General features: G+C 31.7%; 4 protein-coding genes and 1 pseudogene across 9 annotated transcripts; all 5 read right to left on the bottom strand.

The window, feature by feature from the left end:
- Positions 1-243: 243 nt before the first annotated feature.
- Positions 244-6,895, bottom strand: LOC130965390 (alkane hydroxylase MAH1-like). Its single transcript, XM_057890157.1, has 3 exons — positions 6,885-6,895; positions 4,579-4,599; positions 244-1,711 (listed from the first exon to the last, which is right to left on the bottom strand). The coding sequence occupies exons 1-3, from the start codon at positions 6,893-6,895 to the stop codon at positions 244-246; spliced, it is 1,500 nt and encodes a 499-aa protein (XP_057746140.1).
- Positions 6,896-9,353: 2,458 nt separating this feature from the next.
- Positions 9,354-12,268, bottom strand: LOC130970020 (uncharacterized). 6 transcript variants are annotated; one of them, XM_057895961.1, is made up of 9 exons: positions 12,005-12,268; positions 11,693-11,768; positions 11,446-11,552; positions 11,277-11,333; positions 11,093-11,177; positions 10,915-10,988; positions 10,411-10,525; positions 9,736-9,795; positions 9,354-9,654 (listed from the first exon to the last, which is right to left on the bottom strand). In XM_057895961.1, the coding sequence occupies exons 5-9, from the start codon at positions 11,126-11,128 to the stop codon at positions 9,430-9,432; spliced, it is 510 nt and encodes a 169-aa protein (XP_057751944.1). In that variant the 5' UTR covers positions 11,129-11,177; positions 11,277-11,333; positions 11,446-11,552; positions 11,693-11,768; positions 12,005-12,268; the 3' UTR covers positions 9,354-9,429. The 6 variants fall into 6 exon arrangements, 5 of the variants coding, with proteins under 5 accessions (XP_057751944.1, XP_057751943.1, XP_057751942.1 ...); XM_057895960.1 differs by having other exon boundaries at positions 11,693-11,812; XM_057895959.1 differs by having other exon boundaries at positions 11,693-11,815.
- Positions 12,269-18,918: 6,650 nt separating this feature from the next.
- On the bottom strand, positions 18,919-19,419 carry LOC130965391 (pathogenesis-related protein 1B-like). Its single transcript, XM_057890158.1, has one exon. The coding sequence runs from the start codon at positions 19,417-19,419 to the stop codon at positions 18,919-18,921; it is 501 nt and encodes a 166-aa protein (XP_057746141.1).
- A 1,178-nt stretch (positions 19,420-20,597) lies between these two features.
- On the bottom strand, positions 20,598-21,095 carry LOC130965392 (pathogenesis-related protein 1A-like). The gene has a single exon (XM_057890159.1). It carries the CDS (start codon positions 21,093-21,095, stop codon positions 20,598-20,600), a length of 498 nt encoding a protein of 165 aa, XP_057746142.1.
- Positions 21,096-22,390: 1,295 nt separating this feature from the next.
- LOC130965393 (uncharacterized) lies at positions 22,391-23,501 on the bottom strand (annotated as a pseudogene).
- Positions 23,502-25,288: the final 1,787 nt, after the last annotated feature.

Raw genomic sequence — 25,288 nt, forward strand, 5'->3', positions numbered from 1 at the left:
GATTAAAGCCTCCCGTCATCATATTCCTCCAACACAAGTAGACAGTTACACCAATTAGCTCATATGTATATATCAAATACAAAGTTTGTAAGTTAAAGATCGATGACGAAGAAATACAGCTGATAATATGCTTATTACTTGTTCACTTGATTATCTCATACAGATGACAAGATGATATATAAAACGTACAACAATGGATTCCATATAATATATATATATATATAGATACCCCTCAAATATATTCTAATTAATACCTCTTTTAGTAACCTTGACCTTCAAGCCATGTTTCATATGAAGCACAACAGATACACTTGGGCACACATTATTATGCCCTTCCACCACCTCGAATTGAAAATTCCACAGCAAAGTAATGGCGATTATTTTCATCTGAATAAAGCTTATATTTTTACCCAAACAACTTCTTGGGCCTGCTTGAAAAGCTATGAACTTGTAAGATGGTATGTGTATGATGCTTCCCTTGTCAGAAATCCACCTTTCTGGCTTAAACTCCAAGCAATCTTCTCCCCATATTTGTTCCATTCTTCCCATTGAGTATAAAGAGTAAATCACCATACTATTTGCATTAACACGATGCCCACTGGGGAGTATATCAGATTTAACTGCAGATTTGTGCTCGAAAGGAACTGGAGGGAAAAGTCTCAATGCTTCACACAAAGCTCCATGCAGGTAAACTAGCTTGTTAAGATTTTTTAACCTTGAAGTGATGAGCCAATTTTCTTCACTGGTTATGAAGTTTGCTCTGATTTCTTCAAGGATCTTGGCTTCAACAACAGGGTGGGTTGTAACTAGCCAGAAAAACCAACTGAGACCTGAACTAATTGTATCCCTTCCTGCTAATAAGAGACTAATAGCATTGTCTCTCAGAAACTTGCGATCTACTTTTTCCATTTCACTTTCCTCCACAATAGCTTTGAGCATGTTAAAATTTGGTTCATCATCATCTTTGGTGCACGTGACTTTACTTTGCTCTTGGAAAGTGGATGATATACATTGATGCAAGAATTGGTCAATTATTTTTTTACATTCACTATAGCTCTTCTCTTGTCCAATTTGGAGCCATTTTTGAAGCTTCCACAAAAATCTTGGGACAATGTGTCGGTAGAACATTGTATCCTCCATCTTGTTGAAAGCTTTCTCGAATGCAACTTCCGGGAACTCTTTGAGCTTGTTAGGAAGGGAGTTAGGATCAAATCCCAACACTATGGAGCAGATGTTGTCAAAACTGAATCTCTGAAAGATGTCTTGCAAGTCCACAACAGTTCCTAGTTCCGATGTATTATTGAGAAGTGGAACTAAGCAACTCTCAAGCTTCCTATGAATGGTTTTCACAACTAAACTCTCAAACGAGTTTTGTCTGAACAATGAATGAAGTATGTTCCTATTATGCTTCCATTTGTGGGAATCAGTGTTAAAGATGCCATCTCCGAGTATTTCAAAAATCTCATAGAACTCAGAGCCTTTGATGTAGTTGTCAAAGTTCTTGCTAGTAATGTGGTGCACATTCATAGGATCAGTGGTGATGAGAAAGTTGAGATTTGTGAGCCAGGGACCTTTGAACAAAAAAGTACCTCCACATTGCTTCAAAGTGGTTGTTGTTTGATCATGGATATCAGAAAGATTACATAAAACTGCTGGTAGCATACCAAAGAAGGGCCAATTAGTAACGGGGTTATTTCTATTAGACCTCCAAGTATGGATAAAGAAGAATGAGACAATGGCAGCAACAATAGCAATAAATTCTAAGGAGTCCATCAAGATATATATGGCCTTATTTTTTGGGTTTGTTTTATGTGATAACCTGTGATATATGCGTGATGAAGGTTCTGATCGTATACTTGTATATATAGGCGCACAATGTTTGTAACGATCAAGATAAGATGAGCAGAGCAGAAATTAATAATATATTTTTAATATATATTCTTAAATATTAATAACTAATTGATAATTAAAAATAATAAATTATATTAATCTTTCAAATAATAAAATTATAAAAAATATTAAAAAATTATCAAAATTTATTATTTTTTTATTATTATTAAATTATTAATATTTAAAAATATGAAATAAAATATACTGTTGGTAAAAGTGAAAATAGACTAAATCAGACTTTATAACAAAATTTGAATCGACCTAATCTAAAATCTGATAAAAAATTTGATATATATAATATTTTATTAAAATAAAAAAATTAAAAATATTTTAAAAAATATTTATATCTAATATGTTAAATTTATTCTTTACAATAATATTTAAATTTTTAAAATATTTAAAATATAAATAATATTTATAATTATTCAAAATATTTATTTATATTTTAACAAACTTAAACAAATTTGATAAATTTTATTAGACTATTTTATAACTCTTGAGACTGATTTATTAACAAAATTAAATTTTTAAATTAGTTTAAATCTAAAATTATTGTATGATAATAAGTCAGACTAGATTAAACCAAATGCAAGTTAGATTATACGTCCTTATTAAGTCATCTAACTTATTTTCATTCTTAATTATTGAATTATTAAATTAAAAAATTATTCTAAAATAATTGAGTTGTTGAGTAAGTAATAAAATCAATAAATTTTGAAATAACATTTTTCTAATATTATATACTAGAAAAAGACCAAAGAGACAGAAGATATTAGGTAAGAGTAAGGATAATAATTCAGGAGTGAAAACTCAGGTGCTGAGGTGCAGTCGACTTCACGTGAAGTTGATATTTGAGAGTCGTTAGATGATTTGACTGATGCAGTCGACTTCACGTGAAGTTGATACTTGAGAGTCGTTAGATGATTTGACTGATTTGACTAAATTTTCATCTAATGACTCTCTGATATCAACTTCACGTAAAGTCGACTTCACCTGAGTTTTTACCTAATTCAGGTTATTAAACCAACAATTCAACATTTATTTAATTTTATGCGAATTATTTAAAATGAATCACTCTAATTATATTTTTATGCAAATCAAAATAGATAAACTAAATTTAAGTCTTTACATAAATCGAAATAGTCAAATTTAATATATATATATATATATATATATATATATATATATATATAATATATTTTTGCATGGTGTGTTAATAAATCTAATCAATTTATTTTAATTTATACATGTATACATGATATCTTAATAAATCTAAAGATACTGTTTTGATTTTAGTCATGCAGGGGAGGCCATAGTCATTCAAAACAATCTATTTTGTGTAAAATTAAATGATGTTAGTTTAATAATGTAAATTATCTAAAGAAAAATATCCAAAAGAGCTTTAAAGTCACACCACATGATAGTGACGGTTTACATGCCAAAACAAGCCCTCTTTCCGTATATCCATAAAATTTGCCAATTATTACTTATCTTTAATGAAAGTAATCAGTGATATGGTTGAATCTTCATTACATACTTTTTTGTTTATTGTGATTGGGACTATTAGACTAATTAATCTCTCATTGATTTATATATATATTTTGATAAGTAGGATAATTGCTTTAAATTTTTTATTTTTTTTTCACATCCAAGACAAAAACTAAACCATTTTGACATTTGGTATAATATAATTATAAGCTTTGTATATAATAAAATTATAATATAATTATAAGCTTATATAATTCTAATTAAGCTTTCTATGTATAATATAATTATAAGCTTGTAGTAGATAATAAAGTTATATACATAGTAATAAATAGCTCATGAATTATTAATTATCAAAATAATTTTGTTGTCAAATTCTTGAGTTAATTCGTACGAATTTACGAGTTTAGATAGTGGAATCAAGTTAATTCGGACACAAACTCGTTTTTGGGTAGATTCGAGTAGACTCGAGTAAACTCGCATAAACTCGGTCAATCTCACGAGTTTACGGGCGAGTTAACGAGTTTGCTTTGTTTGGCCTTTTTAGCAAAAACGAAGCCGTTTTGGCCCTAAAAAAAGAGGGGAAAAGGGAGTAACGTATGAACGTCACCATAAATAGCTAAATCCCTCACTTTGCTCGCCACACTCACTCAGTCACTCTCTTCTCCAATCCCTCTTTGCGTTTCGTCTGTCCCTCGCCGCCGTTTGCCATTTTTCGTTCCCCAAATAGCTCATCACTGTCTCTCTCCGCTGTTCTCTCATTCTCATCCTCTCATTCTGCTCTCTATTGACTCTGTTATGCATCAAATCTCGTGGACTTGTGGAGCCTCTGCTGTCGCTACGTTACCTTCGTTCGTCGCATCCTCTTCGGTCGCATCTGCGTTCGTCGTGTGTACGTTCTCTGCCCGTTCGTTCTTATCTGCTTGCACAGCACAACAATGCCTGGTTCCTCAACTGAGCCTACTCCATTCAACCATTCAGATTCAGGTATGTTTAAAAAAAATAGTTACTGAATTGATGCATGTTGCAGTTGTTACTTGCTAGTGTTAGTTTAGTCTATTCTTAATTGCTACTTCTTGTAATTTGTAGTTGTTACTTGTTAGTGTTAGTTAATTGTTACTTGTTACTGAATTTGAATGTCTGAAACTCTGAAATCTCAAATTTGAATTTACCAACTTTGATAGTGGATAACTTTGCAACTATTAGTGGATAACTATGTAATAACTGAAGGATTTGAATGTGTGTTCTAGAGTACTTGTTATAATTATTGTAGTATTATGTTAATTTCTTATGTTTTTTTACGTTGAAATTGTTGAGTTTTAATGCCTATATTTGAGTAAACATATATATTATACATGATATATATATTTTTTACAAAAAAATTATAACAGATAAACTTATACGAGTCTACGAGTCGAATTTAATTAGATCAGTTCCATGAGTTTATCTAAACTCGCGAGTTTGACAACCTTAAAAATAATGTTAATTTTTGTTTAAATTAAAAAATACTAAAAGACTATTAGAATTTATTTTTTTGGTTAGTAGTTACACATCAATATTTGAACGTATGAATTAAAATATTTTATTAGTTTACTAAACTAAAAAAATTAAATTAATAACTAAAATTAAAAACCAAAAAATGATAAATTTTAATAATTTTCTAGTATTTCTCTTTAAATAAATAGACTTAATATGAGAATTCTTGTATTACTGGTTGCGGTTATTTTTAATACCATACAAAATATTTAAAACAATGTAAAAGATGCAATTATCATTTCTTAAATTTTGATATGTTTGATATGCATATGCACATGTATTGAAAAGTACTGTAATATAGGACGATTATGGTGTGGCGCATTATTGTATATTTTAATAAAGAGTACATATTATTTTTTTATTAAAAAATCACAAAAAGTCATGTGTGTAATGTTATATATTTTTTATAAATTAATAAATTTATTAAAAATGTTCATTTTTTACTTAATTCGCTTTTCATAAAAAATTTCCTTATGCACGTCCAATAATAATCAAGTCCACTTGCATGTATGCACGAACTCACCCTTAGAACTGCATGTAAAGTGTTTTTATTTTATTTTCCGAATTTTTTAACGTTAGGAATTAAAAACACAGAAACTTATTATATTCTAATTATTTATTTCTAACTTTGGTAATGTATTTTCTCACATGATATAAATTTTTATTTGAGACATTTATTGAATTGAATGTACGATTAAAAAAATAAAAAATAAAAAATAGTAATTGTAATAAATCAAATGTCTAATAATATAGTTAAACAATTAATTATTCTAGCATTCGATCGAACATGTTTCATCTATCTATGGCATACAGAGAAGCAATAAATGAGTTTGTACGTAGGGTACCAGCCACTTTAAAGTCTCTAGGTTATCAATCCATTATTACTTTAGGATTGGACACCAAATATATATATATATAAGAAAGCTGCTATGAATTATATAAGAAAGATTTGGAGAGGAATTGTGGCGGTCCAAAATTGATGTTTGTCCAAGTATTCATATCATCTATATCCTTTTTCAAGTTAAAGCTAAGTTAGCTATGCTCAGAGTCATGAAAAATTCCAGATGAGTTGTTATTATAAAAATGTGTTATTTATAGTTGAGTGGTCGGCTCTAAAAAAATAAATAATAATGTATTATATTAAAGCTATTCAATAAGCTATAATTAGTTTATTTAATTAGTTACTTATTAATAATAACCACTGATTAGATTGTTCATCACTTTAATAATGAATAACTTTTAGCACCCGTATATCTTGGATAATATAATACTAACTACCAATTAAAAAGTTATGTAATGCTAGAACTAATAATGACACATGCCAAATTGCCTATATTAAAAAAATATAATATAAATAGGGACACATTTCAGCCTTGATATTTATTATGGTGTCTAAAAGATATTGTCTAATTATTAAAATAGACTAAATAATTTATTTTAAATTTAAAAATATAAAAGTTAAAATATTTTAAATATTTTAAAATTATTATAAAAAATAATTTAAACAAAAATTAGACACCAAATAAAAACATTATAAAATTAACCTTTAGTTTTTGTCTGCTCCATTATTATAGACACCTACGCTGCAAATGAAAATCTTAAAATCGATGAGGATCATTTATTTATGGTAGTCAGTATAAATGTAAGTTGAAACTCACTTCTCTCAAACCATATAATCAATCAAGTGGTTAATTAACTTGATCAACCCATATAATCAGAAGTTTTTATATGAAATATATGTGATAAGCCAACCATAATATATAATAACCGCCAGTAATTCTCAAGAAGATAAAAATTTAAAATTATTTTATTTAATTTAATATTTATAATTATATATTTATAAAAATAAAAATAAAACTTTAAAATATTTTAAATTATTTTTTATTATCTTTTAAATATTTTTATATAATAATACTAGTTATTATTTCTTTTGTGCCCACAGCAGTAATAAACCACCGTCACAACAAACAAACCCCGGCCCCATTAGGCTGTTAGACACCACTACCCAATCTTGTCACCTCCTCCGTCGTCTCAAATAGGCATATTGTCAACCAACCTTATCTTACATGGCATATCTCCCTTTTTCTATCTTAAAGATTTAGGGTTTAAACTTTAGAAATTACAATTGAAAAAAAAGTATAATAAAATATATGAGAAGTGTATAGATATATTGTGTACCTAAAATTAAAGATTGTCCAATTAATTAAGGTACTTAGGATTGAGTTGTCCAATTTACTGAACCAAAAAAAAAAAAACAGGCATATTAAAATTGTTGAGAAGCATTGTGCCAAACATTTTTTAATTTAGTAGTTGACTTTTTCTTAGAATGAACTACCAACTCGATCTCTGTCAATTTTTTAAAATGACAACGCGATCCTTAAAAAAAAATGATCCACTTCGGTCCCTGTTCTTTATTTTATGACACAACACGGTCCTATGACTGTTTTTCCGTCAACTCTGAACGAAAAATACTGACGTGTCAGGTTTAAAAATGAATAGGAACCTAATTGTCTCTAAATTTAAATTAGTTAGGGATTTATTTGTCCTTATTTTTTAAACGATATCTTTTTCAAATTATTTTTTATTCATTATATAAATATTTTTTTCAAAAAATTATTGAATATATGGTATAATAAATACAAACTAATTAATAAATTATTCAAATTTAAAAATATCATTTATTATGAAACTAAATAAATAGTTCTCAAATATAATTTTTAAATGTATAAATAATAAATATTAAAATATGGTTAATACATTAATAATAATCCTATGATATACTATTAGTATTATGATCTAGATAATTTATACAATAAATTAAAAACTAATGAATACATTATTTGATATATAATAAAAAATTTTTGAATAATACCAACTTTAATTTTTTATCTCTCTAAACTAAATTAATAACTCTATTTGATATTTTTACACTACAATACACTATGAGTAAGCTATTAATACTAAATAAAATAAAAATATTATATATATATATATATATATATATATAAAGACCATTTATAAACTCAACAAACTCAAAGCATCAATAATATTATTAATCTATTAATAATATATATTGTTATAAGGTTACATATCAATGGAGATTTATCAATATAAGAATAATATGGATTGATTAAAATTTTACGTATATTAAAATTCATTAAATTTTACATATATTTTACTCAAAATTAAGTATTATGATCTAGATAATTTTCACAATAAAGTAGAAACTAATGAACACATTATTTGATATATAGTAAAATTTTTCTGTGTAATAACAAATTTAATTTTTTATCTCATTAAATTAAATTAATAATTCTATTTGATATTTTTGCATTAAATTAATAACCCTAATATCATAGGGTTATTATTAATGTATTAACCGTATTTTAATATTTGTTATTTATATATTTAAAAATTATATTTGAGAGTTATTTATTTATTTCTATAATAAATAATATTTTTAAATTTGAATAATTTATTAATTAATTTATACTTATTATACCATATATTCAATAATTTATTTAAAAAAAAATATTAGTATAATAAATAAAAAAATAATTTGAAAAAGATATTATTTAAAAAATAAAGACAAATAAAGATTCCTAACCAATTTAAATTTACAGACAATTAGGTCCCTGTCCATTTTTTAACCTGACATGTCAACATTTTTCATTCAGAGTTAACGGAAAAACAGTCATAGGAACCGCATTGTGTTATAAAATAAAGGATAGAGACCAAAGTTGATCGTTTTTTTTAAGGGGTCGTGTTATCATTCTGAAAAATGGATAAAGACCGGATTGATAGTTCATTCTTTTTTTTTCACTTTTTAATAGTTTTTATTATTTTGTGAATTTAATATTTTATGTCGTTTATTTGTTTACATATTGGTATAATTTTAGTGTAATATCACTACTAGAAAAATCACTTTTAGCGGTCATTTATTTTACTTTTAACGGCAATAAAAATAGCCACTAATACATTTACCGGCAATTAGACATTAGCCGTCTTATGCTTTGCCGCTAAAAGATTTCAGCGGCAATTATACATTTGCCGGTAAAGACCTTTTTAATAGCCACTAAAAATTATAATTATTTGTGGCAATTGTACAATTACCGGTAAATACTTTTATAATAGTCGCTAAAAGTTATCATTTTTTGTGGCAATTTTTTTGACAATTTATATGGCCACTAAAATTAATTCTAAAATTTTAATATTATTCACTTTTAGTTGCCATTGTTATTATCGCTAAAATTTTAAGTCATTTTTTAATTATATTATACTCATTTTATTAGAACTAATCAGCTATCTTTTTTTCCCTAAAATCTCATTATTTTTTAAGAAGATTATTATTATTTGTACATAATATAAATTTACTAAAATTAATTACTATAAAATGAAATATTTTATTAAACATAATATCAACAAGTCTACATATACAACCTTTTATAGCAAACTGAAATAGTAACATCTAACAAATAGATATCTTATGATTCAAATGGCCTATACAACAAACAGTAGTTACCTGGCCAAGCTTAATTTTTTTCCTCTATTAGGATTATAAAGCACATGAATATTACAAACTACAACTTTACTTGAATCTTTCGTGTCGTAGAATATTACTATCCTAGCATTGGTATTGAGTGTTCTACATTTAAATGCCTGAACATGTTCCATGCCTTCTAATATTTGGACTCCAAAATCTTCTGATGTGATCATGATTCTTTGGTGGTTTTTCTTGGAAAACTGCAATAGAATCAAGTGTTGCAACGTTAGCAAAGTATAAAATATAAAATTCCTTTTAGTGAGGAATGTCAAGATCAAAACCTGAATTCCAGTGATCTTGTTGCAAGATGTTGATGTTCTCTTCTTTTCGCTAACATTAATCTGTGCCTCAAAATGGAAATATTTTCCTAAATTATTAATAATACATATATTGGTGCAAATATTAATCTTGTATGTTTGAAGCTTCAAAATGAATAAAGCCTGATATTAAATAGGCTTTAGTCAACTCATGATTGAATTTTCTAATAAAAAAAAATCCAAACATGATATGATAATATCATTAAAAGGATTGTAATACAAGGAGGTAATGTTAGATACCTATACTATGAAATGTAATAATATCCCAATTGGATTATTTGGCACGTCAATGGAGCAAATCAAATAATAGAAGGTAACATACATTACTTGATATTATAAATCATGATTACCATAATTCAATGTGCCCATTATTGATAAAATGGATTTCATAGAACACTCTTCCTAGTGCATACTATTGACACACTGTAAAATAATTTCTTCATCACATTCAGACTCATATGCAGCCAAGAATGGAAATTCATTGCGATCTTTTTTTCTTTTTTTTAAAAAAAAACCATTGAGGTATTGTGGTAATTTTGTTGGCAAAAAAGTTGGGTGGATCTTATAAGAACAAAAAACGTAGAGCAAAGTAAGTATAACATATAAACTCTTTTTAGTGAGCAATGTCAAAATCAAAACCTGAATTTCAGTGTTCTTGTTGCGAGATGTTGATGTTCTCTTCTTTCCGCTAACATTAATATGTGCCTCGAGATGGAAATGTTTGCACCAATGTTGCTTTAACACCTTTGCTAACCTGAATTAAGCAATGTGTAACGGATGTAAATATTCTTTGCATATGAAGCTCGCATAATAGCGTAGCAATCAGTCTCAGATACCAAACAGAGCAATGTTTTAGTAGAATCAGTAATTCTTAACTGAAAAAATTTCAGTTGAGTACTAAAGGGCCAAATGAGCTAATTGAATATTGATTAAGCAGTATTTAGATTTGAATTGAAATTCATTGGTATTAGAAGACTAAAAGTTCTCATGTCACTCGCGCATCTCTTGTCAATCTAGTGGAAAAAATATTAGTTATATTCAAGCATTCAATGGGATTTAAGGATAAGATAACAATCCTATATTATCCAGATGCAATATATACATGATTTTTGCAAATGGATGCTGCATTTTATGTTTACGCACCATACTAAAAAGAATTTATATTTTGGCAACGAATGCGCTCCAGCAAATTGTAAGCAAGTGCCTCTTTGGAAGTCCTTAACAAATTGTGCAAGACAATAAGCAAGATTTCTCAGTTAAAACATAAACTCAAAGAAAAAAAATAAAGATTTTCCAATATTATAAACCAAGAAAAAGTTACCTCTGTATATATGCTTAAACTTCCATTCAACCCCATGAATATCCTTTGCTACCAACTCTTGAGTAGGATTTTCCATTGTCATATCCTACAACAACAAAACCAGAAAAAATAGGAAAAATCAGTTAAACATTTTTCAATTTTCAATGAGGGAATTAATTGATCAGAAAATGTATCAAATTCTCACATCTGAAGATGGTTGCTAAGTGAGTCGAGCATAAGCCTCGCCGCTTTCCATCTCGGCCTACAAAACAAAATTAACAAGATTCTATAATCAGTACATAAAAAATCATCATTCCAATGAGCCAATCAATAACACAACACAACATAAGGAACCAAAAAAAGATAAACATTACCAGACACTAACATCAATAACACCACATAAGATCTTCCATGGAAGATTGTATTTGGGAGATTTCTGGTTCTTCATCTGCCTCAATTCTTGTTCTGCAGGTTCTGGCAACTACAAAAGAAAAAAACAAAATTATATAACACTAACTAAACCCTTTAAGGCTTAAATTTGAAAGCATACATAGCACAAAAAAGGAAAAAATGAAATTCACAACCAAAATCAGAAACAATGTAAATAAGTATATGTTATACCAATTCAGTGTGACCCAGGAAAATAGAAAACTCTGTCTTGAACACAAAGAACATCCATTAATGGCCCTGCACACAACTAGAGAGAAATAGAGGAGGAGCGACAGCGACAACAACAAAATCCTGCTGAATTTCAGAATTATCAAAAATATAAAATGAAAAACAAAACATAAAAAAATAAAGGGATTATAAACTTATGTTTCTTGTGAATTAATTAATGAGCATGAATCACATAAACCCTAGAAAATGAGAATTTCTTAAATAAGGAACCACAATTGAACAAGAGAAGGATGAAAAGGTTATTGAGGTACGAACTGAAACCAGAGATCAATGTATAGCAGAGGTGGTGATAGAAACCACCGTATGAGGCTACAAGCCATCGACAGAGACTGTAACATGAACTAGCGACAACCAACACAAATTGAGGATGAGGTGGTAGCAAAGAATGTTAATTGAGCCGTTCGGTGTAGAACTTGGTGTGAGGAAGAGGAGATGGCGGCGACGGCGAAGTGAAGAGGTTGCGACACCAAAGTGAGGTGGTGGCAGTGACAGAGTAAAGAGGTGTAAAATGTGAGAAACAAGAGGGTAAAGGACAAATTCGTCCCTGACCTTTTAAATTTGGGACTTTTAACTCCCTCAAGATTGGAAAATACAAAACGACCCCTCACCAGTGGAAACGGCGTACAAACTGGTCCTTCCGTTCAATTTGGGTTCCAAGACGTAACGGATTGTGTTTACCTGGCGCCTATGTGGCGTGGATATGTGCACGTGTCTTCAGGGTGGTAGTAACGGGGCTGACGTGGTGCCAGTAGAGAAAGTAATGGGACATTTTAGTCCTTGGTCATGCGCACGACGTCGTTTCGGGTTAATGTTTTGCAATGCTGAGTGTGAGCTATGAAATATGCCAGAGCTGCCCATATCAGTGAGAAAGAATTACAAGAAGCCCTAGCACTACTAAGCTTTTCCCTCCAAAAAATACAACGTTTCGTCTCCGCTTTGTCGTCGTTGCAGTTCCGTGGAGGAGTTCCAGATTGAAGCTCCGTGGTTATACCTGCGTCTGCCATAGAGAGGGGTAAGTACATTGATGTTCAATCGTTCTGCTTATGGCCGTTATTTGCTATCAATGTTGTAGGATGAGACTAATAGGGATTGTAACTGATTGTCATAGGTGATTAGTTGTGGGGTTAGTCATTTGCCATGTGTTGTTTAGAGATATTTTGGACATTTAGATAATAAGGGGTGGTTTTGTGTTTTGTTGTGGATTGAAAAATTTTGCAGATGGTTGATGTCTTTGGTGTTCCCGTGTTCCATCATGGGGGTAACTTCTCACGGGGGGCTAGCGGTGAGTTAGTGTATCTTAATGGTCAAGTTGAGAAGTTTCCTCCGATGGACTTGGATTTTGTCAATTTCGGCGATCTGGTCACCATGTTCAAAGGACTAGGATATCAATCCTATAAGGAGGCTTACTGGTATGATCCAAAATGTAAAGATATGGAGTCAGGGTTGCATGTACTGAGGGGGGACGCAGGGATCAACCAAATGCGACAGGCTAAGTTGAGGAACAAAGATACTGAAGAGTTTTACATTTTTTTTGACCATCCTGTTGACGAACCTGAGATCGCAGATGATGATTTTGAGAAAAATGCTGAGGTTGAGGAAGAAGCCGATCCAAATGACATGGAGAAGTCGGATGGTAGCACTGACAGTGATGAAGATGAGCTATATAAACCACCACCAGCTGGTTATGAAAGTGGGAGTGATACTGGTGAAGATGATGAGGGCAGAAGGGTTAGAGCTGCCAAAGGGAAGAGGAAACATGTGTCTCTATCGCCGAGGAAAGGGGTTGATCCCAATGAGAAGCCAAAAAAACAAGCAACCCATGAGTTTAAAAGGCAGAGATTTAAAGCAAGAAGGGTAGGCTCAAGTGGTGAAAGTTCCTCAAGGTCTACTGGACCTGCTAAACAGCCCAGCACTAGTAGGCCTGGAAGCCAGCCCAACAGATCTAGGCCTGCTAGGGAGCCCAGCATGAGGCCAGCCGTTGCAGATTATGTCAGTGATGAAGACACTGATAATGAGGACATTGTGTTTGAGTATGAGTCTAAAGAGCTGCATACCCCTGTCTCATCAGAGGATGAAGGGAACAAACCACACTGGCCTGAGTTTGATGAACACTATGGGTTTGGAGAAGGCAGATTTGAGCTAGGCACAAGATTTGCTACAATAGAGAGGTTCAAGGAAGTTGTGAAGGATTCGTTTATTGCTGAGGGGAGGGAGTTGGTTTGGATTAAAAATGATAAGGAAAGAGTTAGAGTTGGGTGCAAGAATGAGAATTGTCCCTGAATTGCTCATCTATCATACAATAAACAGCTGCAGTGTTTCCAAGTGAAAACCTATAGGAGTGAACATACATGCGCAAGAGATCTGGGAAGCAATGCGGCTGACCAACACTGGATCAGCAAAAAAGTGGAGAAAAGGATGACCACCCATCCCCATATGAACACACACGAGGCCATTGATTTTTTAAAAGAAGAGTTTGATCTAGTAATACACCCTAAAATGGTTTACAGAGCTGTGAGGGAAGCCAAAGACAAGATCATGGGAAACGAGGTAGAACAGTATGGGAAGCTTAGAGATTATCTAATGGAGATACATAGAAGCAATCCAAGGTCTACTGCATTGTTGGACGTTATTCCCCAGCCACAAGCACCCCCAACATTCGACAAAATGTATATATGCTTCGATGCCTGCAAGAGGGGATTTAAGAGTGGATGCAGGCCATTGATTCACTTGGATGGAGCATTCCTGAAGACCTATCATGGGGGCCAATTGCTGTCTGCTGTGGCACAGGACGCAAATAACCAGTTTTATGTGGTTGCATTTGCTGTGGCAAGGTCCGAATCGAAAGAGTCATGGAAGTGGTTTCTGACCCTATTACAAGAGGACATTGGAGATGTGCAACAACATGGTTGGAATTTTATGTCCGACATGCAAAAGGTTAGTAAGCAAGTTTCTCTACTTAATTTAAGTACATATGGTGTAAAATGATGAAACTCCTTCTTGTTGCATTCTGTTTCAGGGACTGATGCCTGCATTGAAGGAGATAATGCCGAATGCACATGTGCGCAATTGTGTCATGCACATGTGGAAGAATTTCATCAACCGTTTCAAGGACTTATATATCAGGGAAACTGTGTGGGAATGTGCAAAATGCACAACTGTGGCTGAGTTCAAGACAAAAATGGAGAGGCTGAAGGAAGTTAATCAGGATGCCTGGTCATACCTGATGAAATTTGAACCTGCAACATGGGTAAGGGCCTATTTCAGTCATGGTCCAAAAGTGGACAACCTGACTAACAATATGTGCGAGTCTTTCAACTCCAAGATCACCAAGTACAGGTGCAAGCCTATACTGACAATGTGCGAAGAAGTGCGCTGCTACCTCATGAGGCGTATGGTTCAGCACAAGAGACTGATAGATTGCCATCATGGAAAGCTTGCACCGGTTCAGGAGAAAAGGTTGAAGAGACTTGTTAAGCCAAGTAACAAATGGACTGCGGAGTGGATAGGTGATAACGAGCGCAAGCGATTTGAGGTCACATACAAGGATCTAAGTTGGATGTGGACCTGATTAAACATACATGTACATGTAACAGATGGCAATTAACTGGTAAGTGTGTAATTTTATTTCTCTAAATGTTTCTTGTTGGATTTGCCTGCAAGATGTTGCTGTAATTTTACTTACTTATGACATTGTTTCTTGTTGGAATTGCCTGCCTGCTACTACTGTAATTATGTTAATGTGATTGTTTGTTGTTGGATTTGCTTGTCTGCTGCTGCTGTTTCCTTACTTGCATATGTCCAGTTGTATATGTTTAAGTTGTATATGTCTAATTGTTATCATTAACTTGTTGGATTTGTTGGAAAAGGGATGCCGTGCACTCATGCAGTTGCAGCAATCAGAAAAAGACATGACAACATGGAAGATTATGTGCATCCATGGTTATGCATGGAATCACTGAAGAAGACTTACGAGCACTTCATTCAACCCGTTACAAGTGAAGAGTTCTGGATACGGTCTGATCAGACTAGGCCGGCTGCACCTGTCATTAAGCGGCCAATTGGTCGTCCAAAGGTACATAACAGGCAGAAGGACCCAGCAGAAACTGTTATCGAAGGTGAAAAACTGAGGAGAAGTTTCTATGTGACCTGCAGCAAGTGTGGTCAAACAGGACACAACTATAAGACTTGTAAGGGTGCGCCATCCAATCCAAATTGGAAACCTAAGACCAGGAAACCAAAGAAGAAGACCCAAGACAACCTTTCTCTTGTGGTTATACCACTGTCACAATCAGCACCTGAGGCAGAGGTACTTGGCTGGACTAAGGATCTTTATGTCCCCCCGATAATATGTTTAAGGATTTAGTTGTCCATTTTAGAAATGCTAAAGGACCCATTTGTATTTTTTAAATTTGTTTCATGGCTTTATTGTCTTTCTTTGTTTCAGGGTGAGGAGCATGACTCAGCTACTCCAACCAACCAGAACCATTCTACCACTTTCACAACTCCAGATGTGGCCCAGCAACAACCTGCTCCACAAGTTGCATCTGTGACCACTACTGCAGCACCTGCAACACAAGGTCAGGTTCCTTTCAAACCTCCAGCCAGAGTTCCAGCAAGGCCATCCAACAAAACATTCAGACCGAAACAACCAATTAGAAGGAAGAGTGATGGTAAACAACAAGTTCAGAAGTCACAGCAGCCAAGTGTGGAAGCAGTTGAAGGACCATCTGATGAGGCTCTGGCTGCAGCAAGCAGTGGAACTAAAAGGGTGTTTCAGTTCATCCCCACCCCAGGAACCAACAATTCCAAAAAATGATGTTCATATTTTATGAGTCTGATGTAAAAGTTGGATCAAACTTATTTTTGTTTGTTATACACTATGGAATCTTTTTGCCAAAACTATGATGCTAAGGTTGTGAGCCTTTATTAAACTGTATACCATGTTTTGTTAGGATTGTAATCTCTTAAACTTAAACTTTCGTTCAATGTTAAATGATCCAAACTATTTAATGTCTATTTCATTCTAATCCCATCAACATCATATTACATATACCCACCCAACTCCAACATGTTACAGCAACAGCATATCATCATTCATGAAAGGATAACTTAATACAACACTTGTGTTCCAAAGGCATAACTTAAACTGCTTTTCCACTTTTCAGCCAAGTTTGGCAACAACAGAACCCAAAATTACACTAACCACAACAACAATAACATAATACAAATTAACATTCTTCTTCCTCTCTAGATGCACCAGCTTCTTCTCCAAATCAGTGAGTCTCTGTTCCACCACCTTCTTTCCAAGATATAGTTTCAGATCATCAACCTCGTTCTCAGTCATAAACTTGTCCAGAACTCTTACTGTTGAAACATGGTCATCCAGCCATAAGAAGAACTTGCAGTGACTGGGATTTTTCAGCTGCATGTTCATCATGGCAAAACAAAAAATCACCAACTTATAATCAAAATAACTACTTACGCCCGTATAATCAAAATCAATCAAATAAAACCACCAACTTACCTTAAAGAATGGACATCCAAAGAACAATCTATTGGGGTTCGTTGTCGTCCTCGATTTGTACAATATGGCGTACACTCCACATCTACACCTCGGAGCAATGTCGTCTTTCTCCTCTGCAGCTTCCACGCATTTTATGGTCGACGGTAGTGGTACGCGTCTTGCGCTGGATGAAGCTCCATCGCTGGCCATTTACCACTCCACAGTATCACCAGCCCCGACCTCTCATACAAATCACAACGGCTATGGCGACAGATTCCATTTGAAGAAATAGGGCACACACCGGAAACGACGTCGTGCGCGTGCCCAAGGACTAAAATGTCCCATTACTTTCTCTACTGGCACCACGTCAGCCCCGTTACTACCACCCTGAAGACACGTGCACATATCCACGCCACATAGGCGCCAGGTAAACACAATCTGTTACGTCTTGGAACCCAAATTGAACGGAAGGACCGGTTTGTACGCCGTTTCCACTGGTGAGGGGTCGTTTTGTATTTTCCAATCTTGAGAGAGTTAAAAGTCCCAAATTTAAAAGGTCAGGGACGAATTTGTCCTTTACCCAAAAAATAACTTCAACTGTGAAACTGATATTCTTTATAATTAAAAAAGATTAAAAGGAGAAGAATTACAGGCGTAGTTAATGATTATTTAGTGGCCATTTATCTAATTGCCGTTACAAATGAAGTGTTAAAGGCAATTATTTTATTTGCCGTAAAAGAAGTCATTTAACAAAAGAAATTATGGCTATATTAATATGGCCACTAAAGATTTGTCGGTAAAGATCAAATTTTTTATAGTGTATGTGTTTTTTAAAATTGTGAGAGTAGGACAATACATCTCTCTTGTATTGACAATACACCTTTTTGTATTGTATATTTTATTGTCTTACTCTCATAATTTTAAAAAACACCATAAAATCCAATGATTAATTGAGTATTACATCAAAATTTTTTTAATATAAAACAAATTAGCCGTTTTATGTTGTGGAAAATTAACTATTTTTCGAGAGAATCCGCACTAATTATTTTAATTTGATTACGGAATCGATCCATGACCTATATACCTATAGGCCACAAGTACTCACTACAGTAGACTGTTTAAGAAAATAAAAAGATTATTACATATATATACATGGAAAAATACCCACATAGAAGTCTAGAACACAAGGCAAAAAGCCTTTGACAAACATACCATACCATAGTTGTGTAAACCAATATAACCATAAAAGAAACTACAAGACGCTGCCAACAACCATAGTACAAATTAAAACACAGTAGTTTATATATAAAAATGTTAGATAACCAATATTTTTTAAATTTTTGTTTTATTTTCAACTAACTCTCTGTTTTTTATCATTAAAAATATTAATTTCCTAATATATACTCTATCATATATTGTACCGAAAATTGATAACACACAACATTTTGATTTATTTTGTGACTATGCTGCGTGTACACTAAAATCAGTCATTAGTAAAAAATATATTTTAAAATATAAATACACATTAAAATAAATTAAATCACATATATATTTATACACAAATACATTATTGACTGATTTTAATGTAAGAATAATATTTTTATCTATTTCATAAGAATTAAAGGAGGATGGTGAGTTTAATTTAAATTTGGCAACTACTAATTAATTAGTAGGGGCGATGACCTAAGATGTTGCCTGGAGGGTAATAGTAGCAAGTAACAAGAGTTCTTCCATTAAGACAATTGGCTCTAGCACATCCTACATAAGTAGATGACTTGGAAACAACTTGAGTGTAGGCAACACAATTAGCAGGGTTACCACCTATGCAAGTGTTGGATATGTAGTCGTAATTTTGTTTTTGTGCCACCCACTTTGCCACAGCAAATGCTCCTGTAAGGCTTTTGGATGGACCACTCAAAATGTTTTGACCGTACATAGGATGAGGGGATATAGATACCCTATCAAGGCAATCCACAATGTGTTTACTCAAAAACGTATTGGCATGTGATTCTAACTCATTATCCCACAACAGAGGATTAATGCCAACTTCTGCACGTGCAATATTGTGAGCTTCAAGATAGTCTTGTGGAGAGTTTTGTGCCAATAAGCATAATGGGATTACCGTTATAAAACTTGTTACTACCGCCACAATATGCAACCTCCCCATTCTCTGTTTTTTTCGTTGTTATGTGTGGGATAATTATTGCAAGTGTGTTTAGAGTTAGATAATATTGCAATAGATTTTGGATATATATATATAATTGACAATATTAAAATAGTTTTTTATTTTTAATATCTTCAATTAATATTTTTAAAACATTTGCTGGCAAAACTACTTGTGTATTGATATATCAAAGAATTGAGAAGGCAGTAACAAATGAAAGTAATTTAATAATGTATGTTAATTATTAGAGCAACGGAATGATGAAGTATAACCAATGAACCTTGACTTTTCATAACTTGAAGGATCAAAAAGGCTTGTGAATGCCTCTTCCTCATCGTCATTATGATCAGTCTCATTTGTGTATTAATGAGAATTAATAAAATACCACCTAAATTAATTGAATGGGTAAATCCTATAATCTTAGAATAAAGTTCTATAACTAAATAAAATACCATCTAATTAAATTTAACTAAGTTGTTATAAAATATTTTATATTATTATTATTATTATTATTATTATTATTATTATTATTATTATTATTATTATTATTATTATTCACCTCTGTTGCTGACGTTTCTTCTTTTTTTTTTCTTATTTTTTTTTATTTTTAATTTCTCTTTTATTATCGGTTGTAACCACCATCATCTCCTTGGTTATTTTTTTAATTTGAATTTATTCTCTTCTTTTTTTTTCTCATATTATAAATATTATTGTTATTATTATAATTATAGTATTTTTTTAAATTATTTTTAATTTTTTTTGCTTCTTCTCTATCATTTTAACTACTACTTGCCGCCGTCCATAATGACCACCTCAAAACTACTTTATGTTGTGTGGTCATCAAAACTACTTTTCATCATAAAACGACGCAATAATTATAAATTGATTATGGAAAGGGAAAATATACGTTAGAACTTAGAACCATGATATTATTAGTACTAATTGAGGACATTTTTAATTATTAAATGAAAAAATATACCCACATATATAAATCATAGAACAGAAGGCAAAAAGCATTTGACAAATTAAACATACACAACTATATAGTTGCAAAACAAAATAACCATAAAAAACTGCAATACCAAGAACCATATTACATAGTGCAACAAACTTATTTAGTAATTAAGGGATATGTAGCTGCGTTTAACTTGGATTATTATTTGGTAAATACTAATTAATCATCAATAGGGATGTTGACCATCATCGTTACCCGGGGGATCATAGTAACAAATAACAATGGTGCCTCCATAATTGTTACACTCGGCTCTAGCACACCCTAAATAAATAGATGCCTTAGAAACCACCTGAGTATAGGTAAGACATTGAAAAGTACCATCAATGCAAGAGTTGGATTCGTAGTCATAATTTTGTTTCTCTACCACCCACCATCCCACAACATCTTCTCCTGTAAGATTTTCTGTCGAACCACTAATAAGTATGTTCCGCGCAAACGGACTAGGGTCGATATAATCCACCTGCATACAATCTTCAATGTGCTTACTCAAAAAGTTGCTAGCATGTGATTCTAACTCAGAATCCCACACTAAAGGTTTAACCCCAACTTTTGTACGTTCAACATTGTGAACTCTAAGATAGTCTTGTGGAGAATTTTGAGCCAACAAACATAATGGAAGTATGCTTACAAAACTTGTTGTTAGCACTACTAGAATCGGCAGCATTCTCATTCTCTCTCCTTTTTTTTTTTTGTTTGGTTATGTGATAATTGCAAAAGAGTGTTCGAATTCTTATATATGTGTGTAGTAAGAAATTTTAGAGGACAATGATTTCTTTATTTTTAACGGTTAATATATTAAGTTGTTGATATTTTATCAATTTTTACATACATACATCTTACATGCATGGATATATGAATCGGAATAATTAGTACAATAGACACAGATTAATAAAGAGTGCATACATAAATTATTATATTTTATAACACTTCTATAAGGACTAGCTATTATGTTAATTACAAAACTACTATCTACTTAGCAGAGTTCAAGTAATAATAGGTTTAATTATTCTGTTGGTCTCTATAGTTTCGCGAAACTTTTAATTAGGTCCTTATACTTTTTTTTCTTTTAATTGTGTCTTTATACATTAATTTTTTTTCAATTTAGTCCCTATTAATGTTAAACGTCAAAAAAATGTTAGTCAATTGTGAAATTACTTTTATATCCTTAGAGACTAACTAAAAAGAAAAAAAATATAAAGACTTAATTGAAAATTCGGTAAAATTATAAATATAATAAAAGGTATTCCTATATTCCTATTCAATGATTCTAAGACATGAAAAATATTCCTATAATCTCTTTTATTTTGTCACTATCATTCTTTTGCTTATTTATATACAAATTGAACCTTTAAATCATGAACAATATAAGGATCAAGAAATTAATTAACTTTGACAAAACTACAAACCCAGAATGATAAATAAAAGAAATCTTAGATAGCCATTCATCATGTTTGCCTCCAGATTACTGAAATGAAAATACCTGGTTCAACAGCATGGTTAATATTTTTAATGTACATTGATTTATAGTGTCAAGAGCTAATCCCTATCATCCCATTTCTGTCAGTGAACAAAACTATTATGAACATGAAAGTTTGTTCAATAACTTTTGATGAAAGAGCCCAACAATTTTATGTTTTAGACAATGAAGTGAAATTTTTAGTACTAACAAAGAAGAATCAAATTCTCTTCTGAGATAAAACTAAGATTACAGTATCCAACTATTCATATCTATATGTATCTATATGGGGGTAAAGGAGATTTATCCAACAAAGTTTCGATGACTTAAGAGAATTAATTCAGTTTCAATTGAAATTGTTACATGGGAATAAATTTGGAACGCAATCATCTCGATTGGCTGGGGTTTTAAAGTAAAATCAACTCTGAAGATGAAAATTATAAACAGGTTACAGGGAAGACAAGAATGTTACAGAAAAAATATATGGTTTTCCTATCAGGTAATTACCACCATTGATGAACAAGAACTCCACTTTGTCTGAGAAAATTGAAGAGCTGCAAGCATTGATCATATGTTTTCTCATACTTTGCACTCTTCTGCCCAGGGCAACATCTTTGCCATCTATTATAATGACATTCTAGAAAAATCTCGTCTACCAAACATATAGCCCCAGTTTCAAACAGCCTCAGAATCAAATCAAATTCAGTGCCCTCCACATCCATCTTCACCACCACAAAATCATTCTTTGAAACAGTATTTTTCGACCAAGCAACAAAATCAAAACCTTTTATCTTCTCCACTTCGCCATCAAAGTCCTCTGAACTAGAACCCTGTAGAGGCTGAATCCTACCCATCCCCCTACCTTTAACCTCAACCTGCTCACCAGGGTCACGATGAATCTCGAAAGTCAAGGTCTCATTCTTCACCCACGCAGCATAAGGAACCAAAGTAATCGCTTTCTTCAACCCATATTCCGGATGAAAAGTCCTATCAGCCTCAATTGCATACACATGAAAGGTCTTGTTCTGCTACGGGTATTGTTTCCTAAACCAAGATCCTATACTAGAACCAAAGCTTCTGGCTCCAACATCAATATACTCATACCTTCTCTTAAAGCTTATATCCACCATTGAAGAAAGGTACCTTATGTTCTTCAAATTCCTCTTCAAAGTTATCCACGGTTCAGTGGCTCCATAGGAATCAAAGGCTCAGCATTTTCAACCGAAATTTTGTCGATGAATTTCACCAAAATAATTTTTGTCGATGAATTTCACCGAAATTCACGACCTTGTTGTGAAACTTCCAGGTGACCCAGGACGCCGCATCAGCTGTTCTTCCCTATGAGGAGATTCTCGATGCTGCCAACGAATTTGGGAATGAATCTGGTAACTCGGACTTACGTTCCTCTGATCTGCAAGATACGAGTTCGTTGAAGGAGGTTGTGAACGTTTGCGATGCAGACAAGTCTCCTTCTCCGTTTGTTGAAGAGGTGGTCATGGCCTCGCCGGAGTCTTTGGACGCCAAAGAAGCCGACAAGACCGAGGTGGCTGCCGCCGCTGCCGCCGCCGTAGACGAGCTTCCTCGTTTAAAGAAATGCTCCGCTAATTCTGCCATGGCAGGACCGAAGGTCACTTGGAGTGGGTGGGTTATTTTAGTATTTCAGAAAATAAGAACGAAAGAGAATTAGAGATTTAGAAAAAAGTTACAGAATCTTTAATTTATGAACGGAATATTCTATTAAATCTAACTATTTGGTCACGGTAAGGATTTAATTGAAAAAAAATTGGTGTAAGGATCCAATTAAAAGAAAAAAAGTATAAGAACTTAATTAAAAATTGTGCGAAATTATAGAGACTAATAAAGTAATTAAATCATAATAATAATAATACACTATTTATTTATAGATTAGCAAAAAAATGTCGTAAAGGCATTCATTATGGAAAAAATATTGAAAAGTTTTAATTTAGTTATTCATAAAATCTAATTTTAATATACTAAGAGTATAAAGTAGTTATACAAAAATAATCATCGTTATGAATTAGGTATCGTTATATCAACAAAAATAATCATATTTTACAATCAAAACATACATGAATAGTCATCTAAATTAAAAGAACGAACATAATTGACCAACAATATAGAATAATTTATATTATTAATGTATCATATTTGTATTATCTATTAAATTTTTTATTTTAAATATCTTTAATATTAAATATTTTTAAGATTCTCGGTATACCATATTTGGTATTCAGCTTACTTGAGTAAGTGTATTAGTTAACCAAAGGATCAAAAAGGCAGTATACATCAAAAGTATTAAAAATTTTCTATTATTATATTTTAAAATGTGTTTTTAGCATACAAGTTAGTTAAATCTTTAAATAAATTATTATTTCTAACTAAAAAATTTGAATGATGACATATCTAATAATGAAATTTGTAAATTAATTTGAAGATTGAATTGGTTTGATATATAGAACCAACTACTTAAACTGAGTAGTTTTGTATGTATAACTACTATAGTCTTTGATAGATATAAAATAAATTTATATCTTTCATAGTTAGAAATATTTATTTATTTATTAAAACATTAGAATAACATCTTCACAAACAAAGATAGACTTTATTATTATGTCTTTAACTATATTTCAAGATAAGAAACCACACGGTTAAACTTAAAAATAAATAAATAAATAAATAAAACAATGCATAATTTATCAAAGAAGTTAATAGCAATCACAAATGAAAACTCACTTCTTTCAAACCATATAATAATCAATCAAGTGGTTAGTTAGTTAACTTGATCAACCCATATAATCGGAGATTTTTATATGAAATATGATCATCCCACCATAGTATACAGTAACCGCCAATAATTCTCAAGAAGATAATAATTTAAATTTATTTTACTTAATTTAATATTTATAATTGTACACGTATAAAAATATAAAATAAAATCATTTCAGATTATTTTATATTATTTTTTATTATCTTTCAAATATTTTTATATATTAATACTAATTATTTTTTCTTCTGTGACCACAGCAGTAATAAGCCACCGTTACCAAAAACAAACCCCAGCCCCCATTAGCATGTTAGACACCACTACCGAATCTTGTCACCTCCTCCGTCGTCTCAAGCAAGCAAACTAAAATTGTTGACAAGTATTACATAAAAAAATTATTAAAATATTTGTGTACCGATACACTTGAAAATTTTTATGAAAAAATACCCACATAGAAGTCTCAAACACAAGGCAAAAAGCCTTTGACAAACATACAATACCATAATTGTGTAAACCAATATAACCATAAAAAAAACTACAAGACGCTGCCAACAACCATAGTACAAAATACAGTTTATACTTTATATATAAAAATGTTAGCTAACCAATATTTTAT

The sequence above is a fragment of the Arachis stenosperma genome, chromosome 3, assembly GCF_014773155.1.
Source record: "Arachis stenosperma cultivar V10309 chromosome 3, arast.V10309.gnm1.PFL2, whole genome shotgun sequence".
In the NCBI taxonomy this organism is placed as follows: Eukaryota; Viridiplantae; Streptophyta; class Magnoliopsida; order Fabales; family Fabaceae; genus Arachis; species Arachis stenosperma.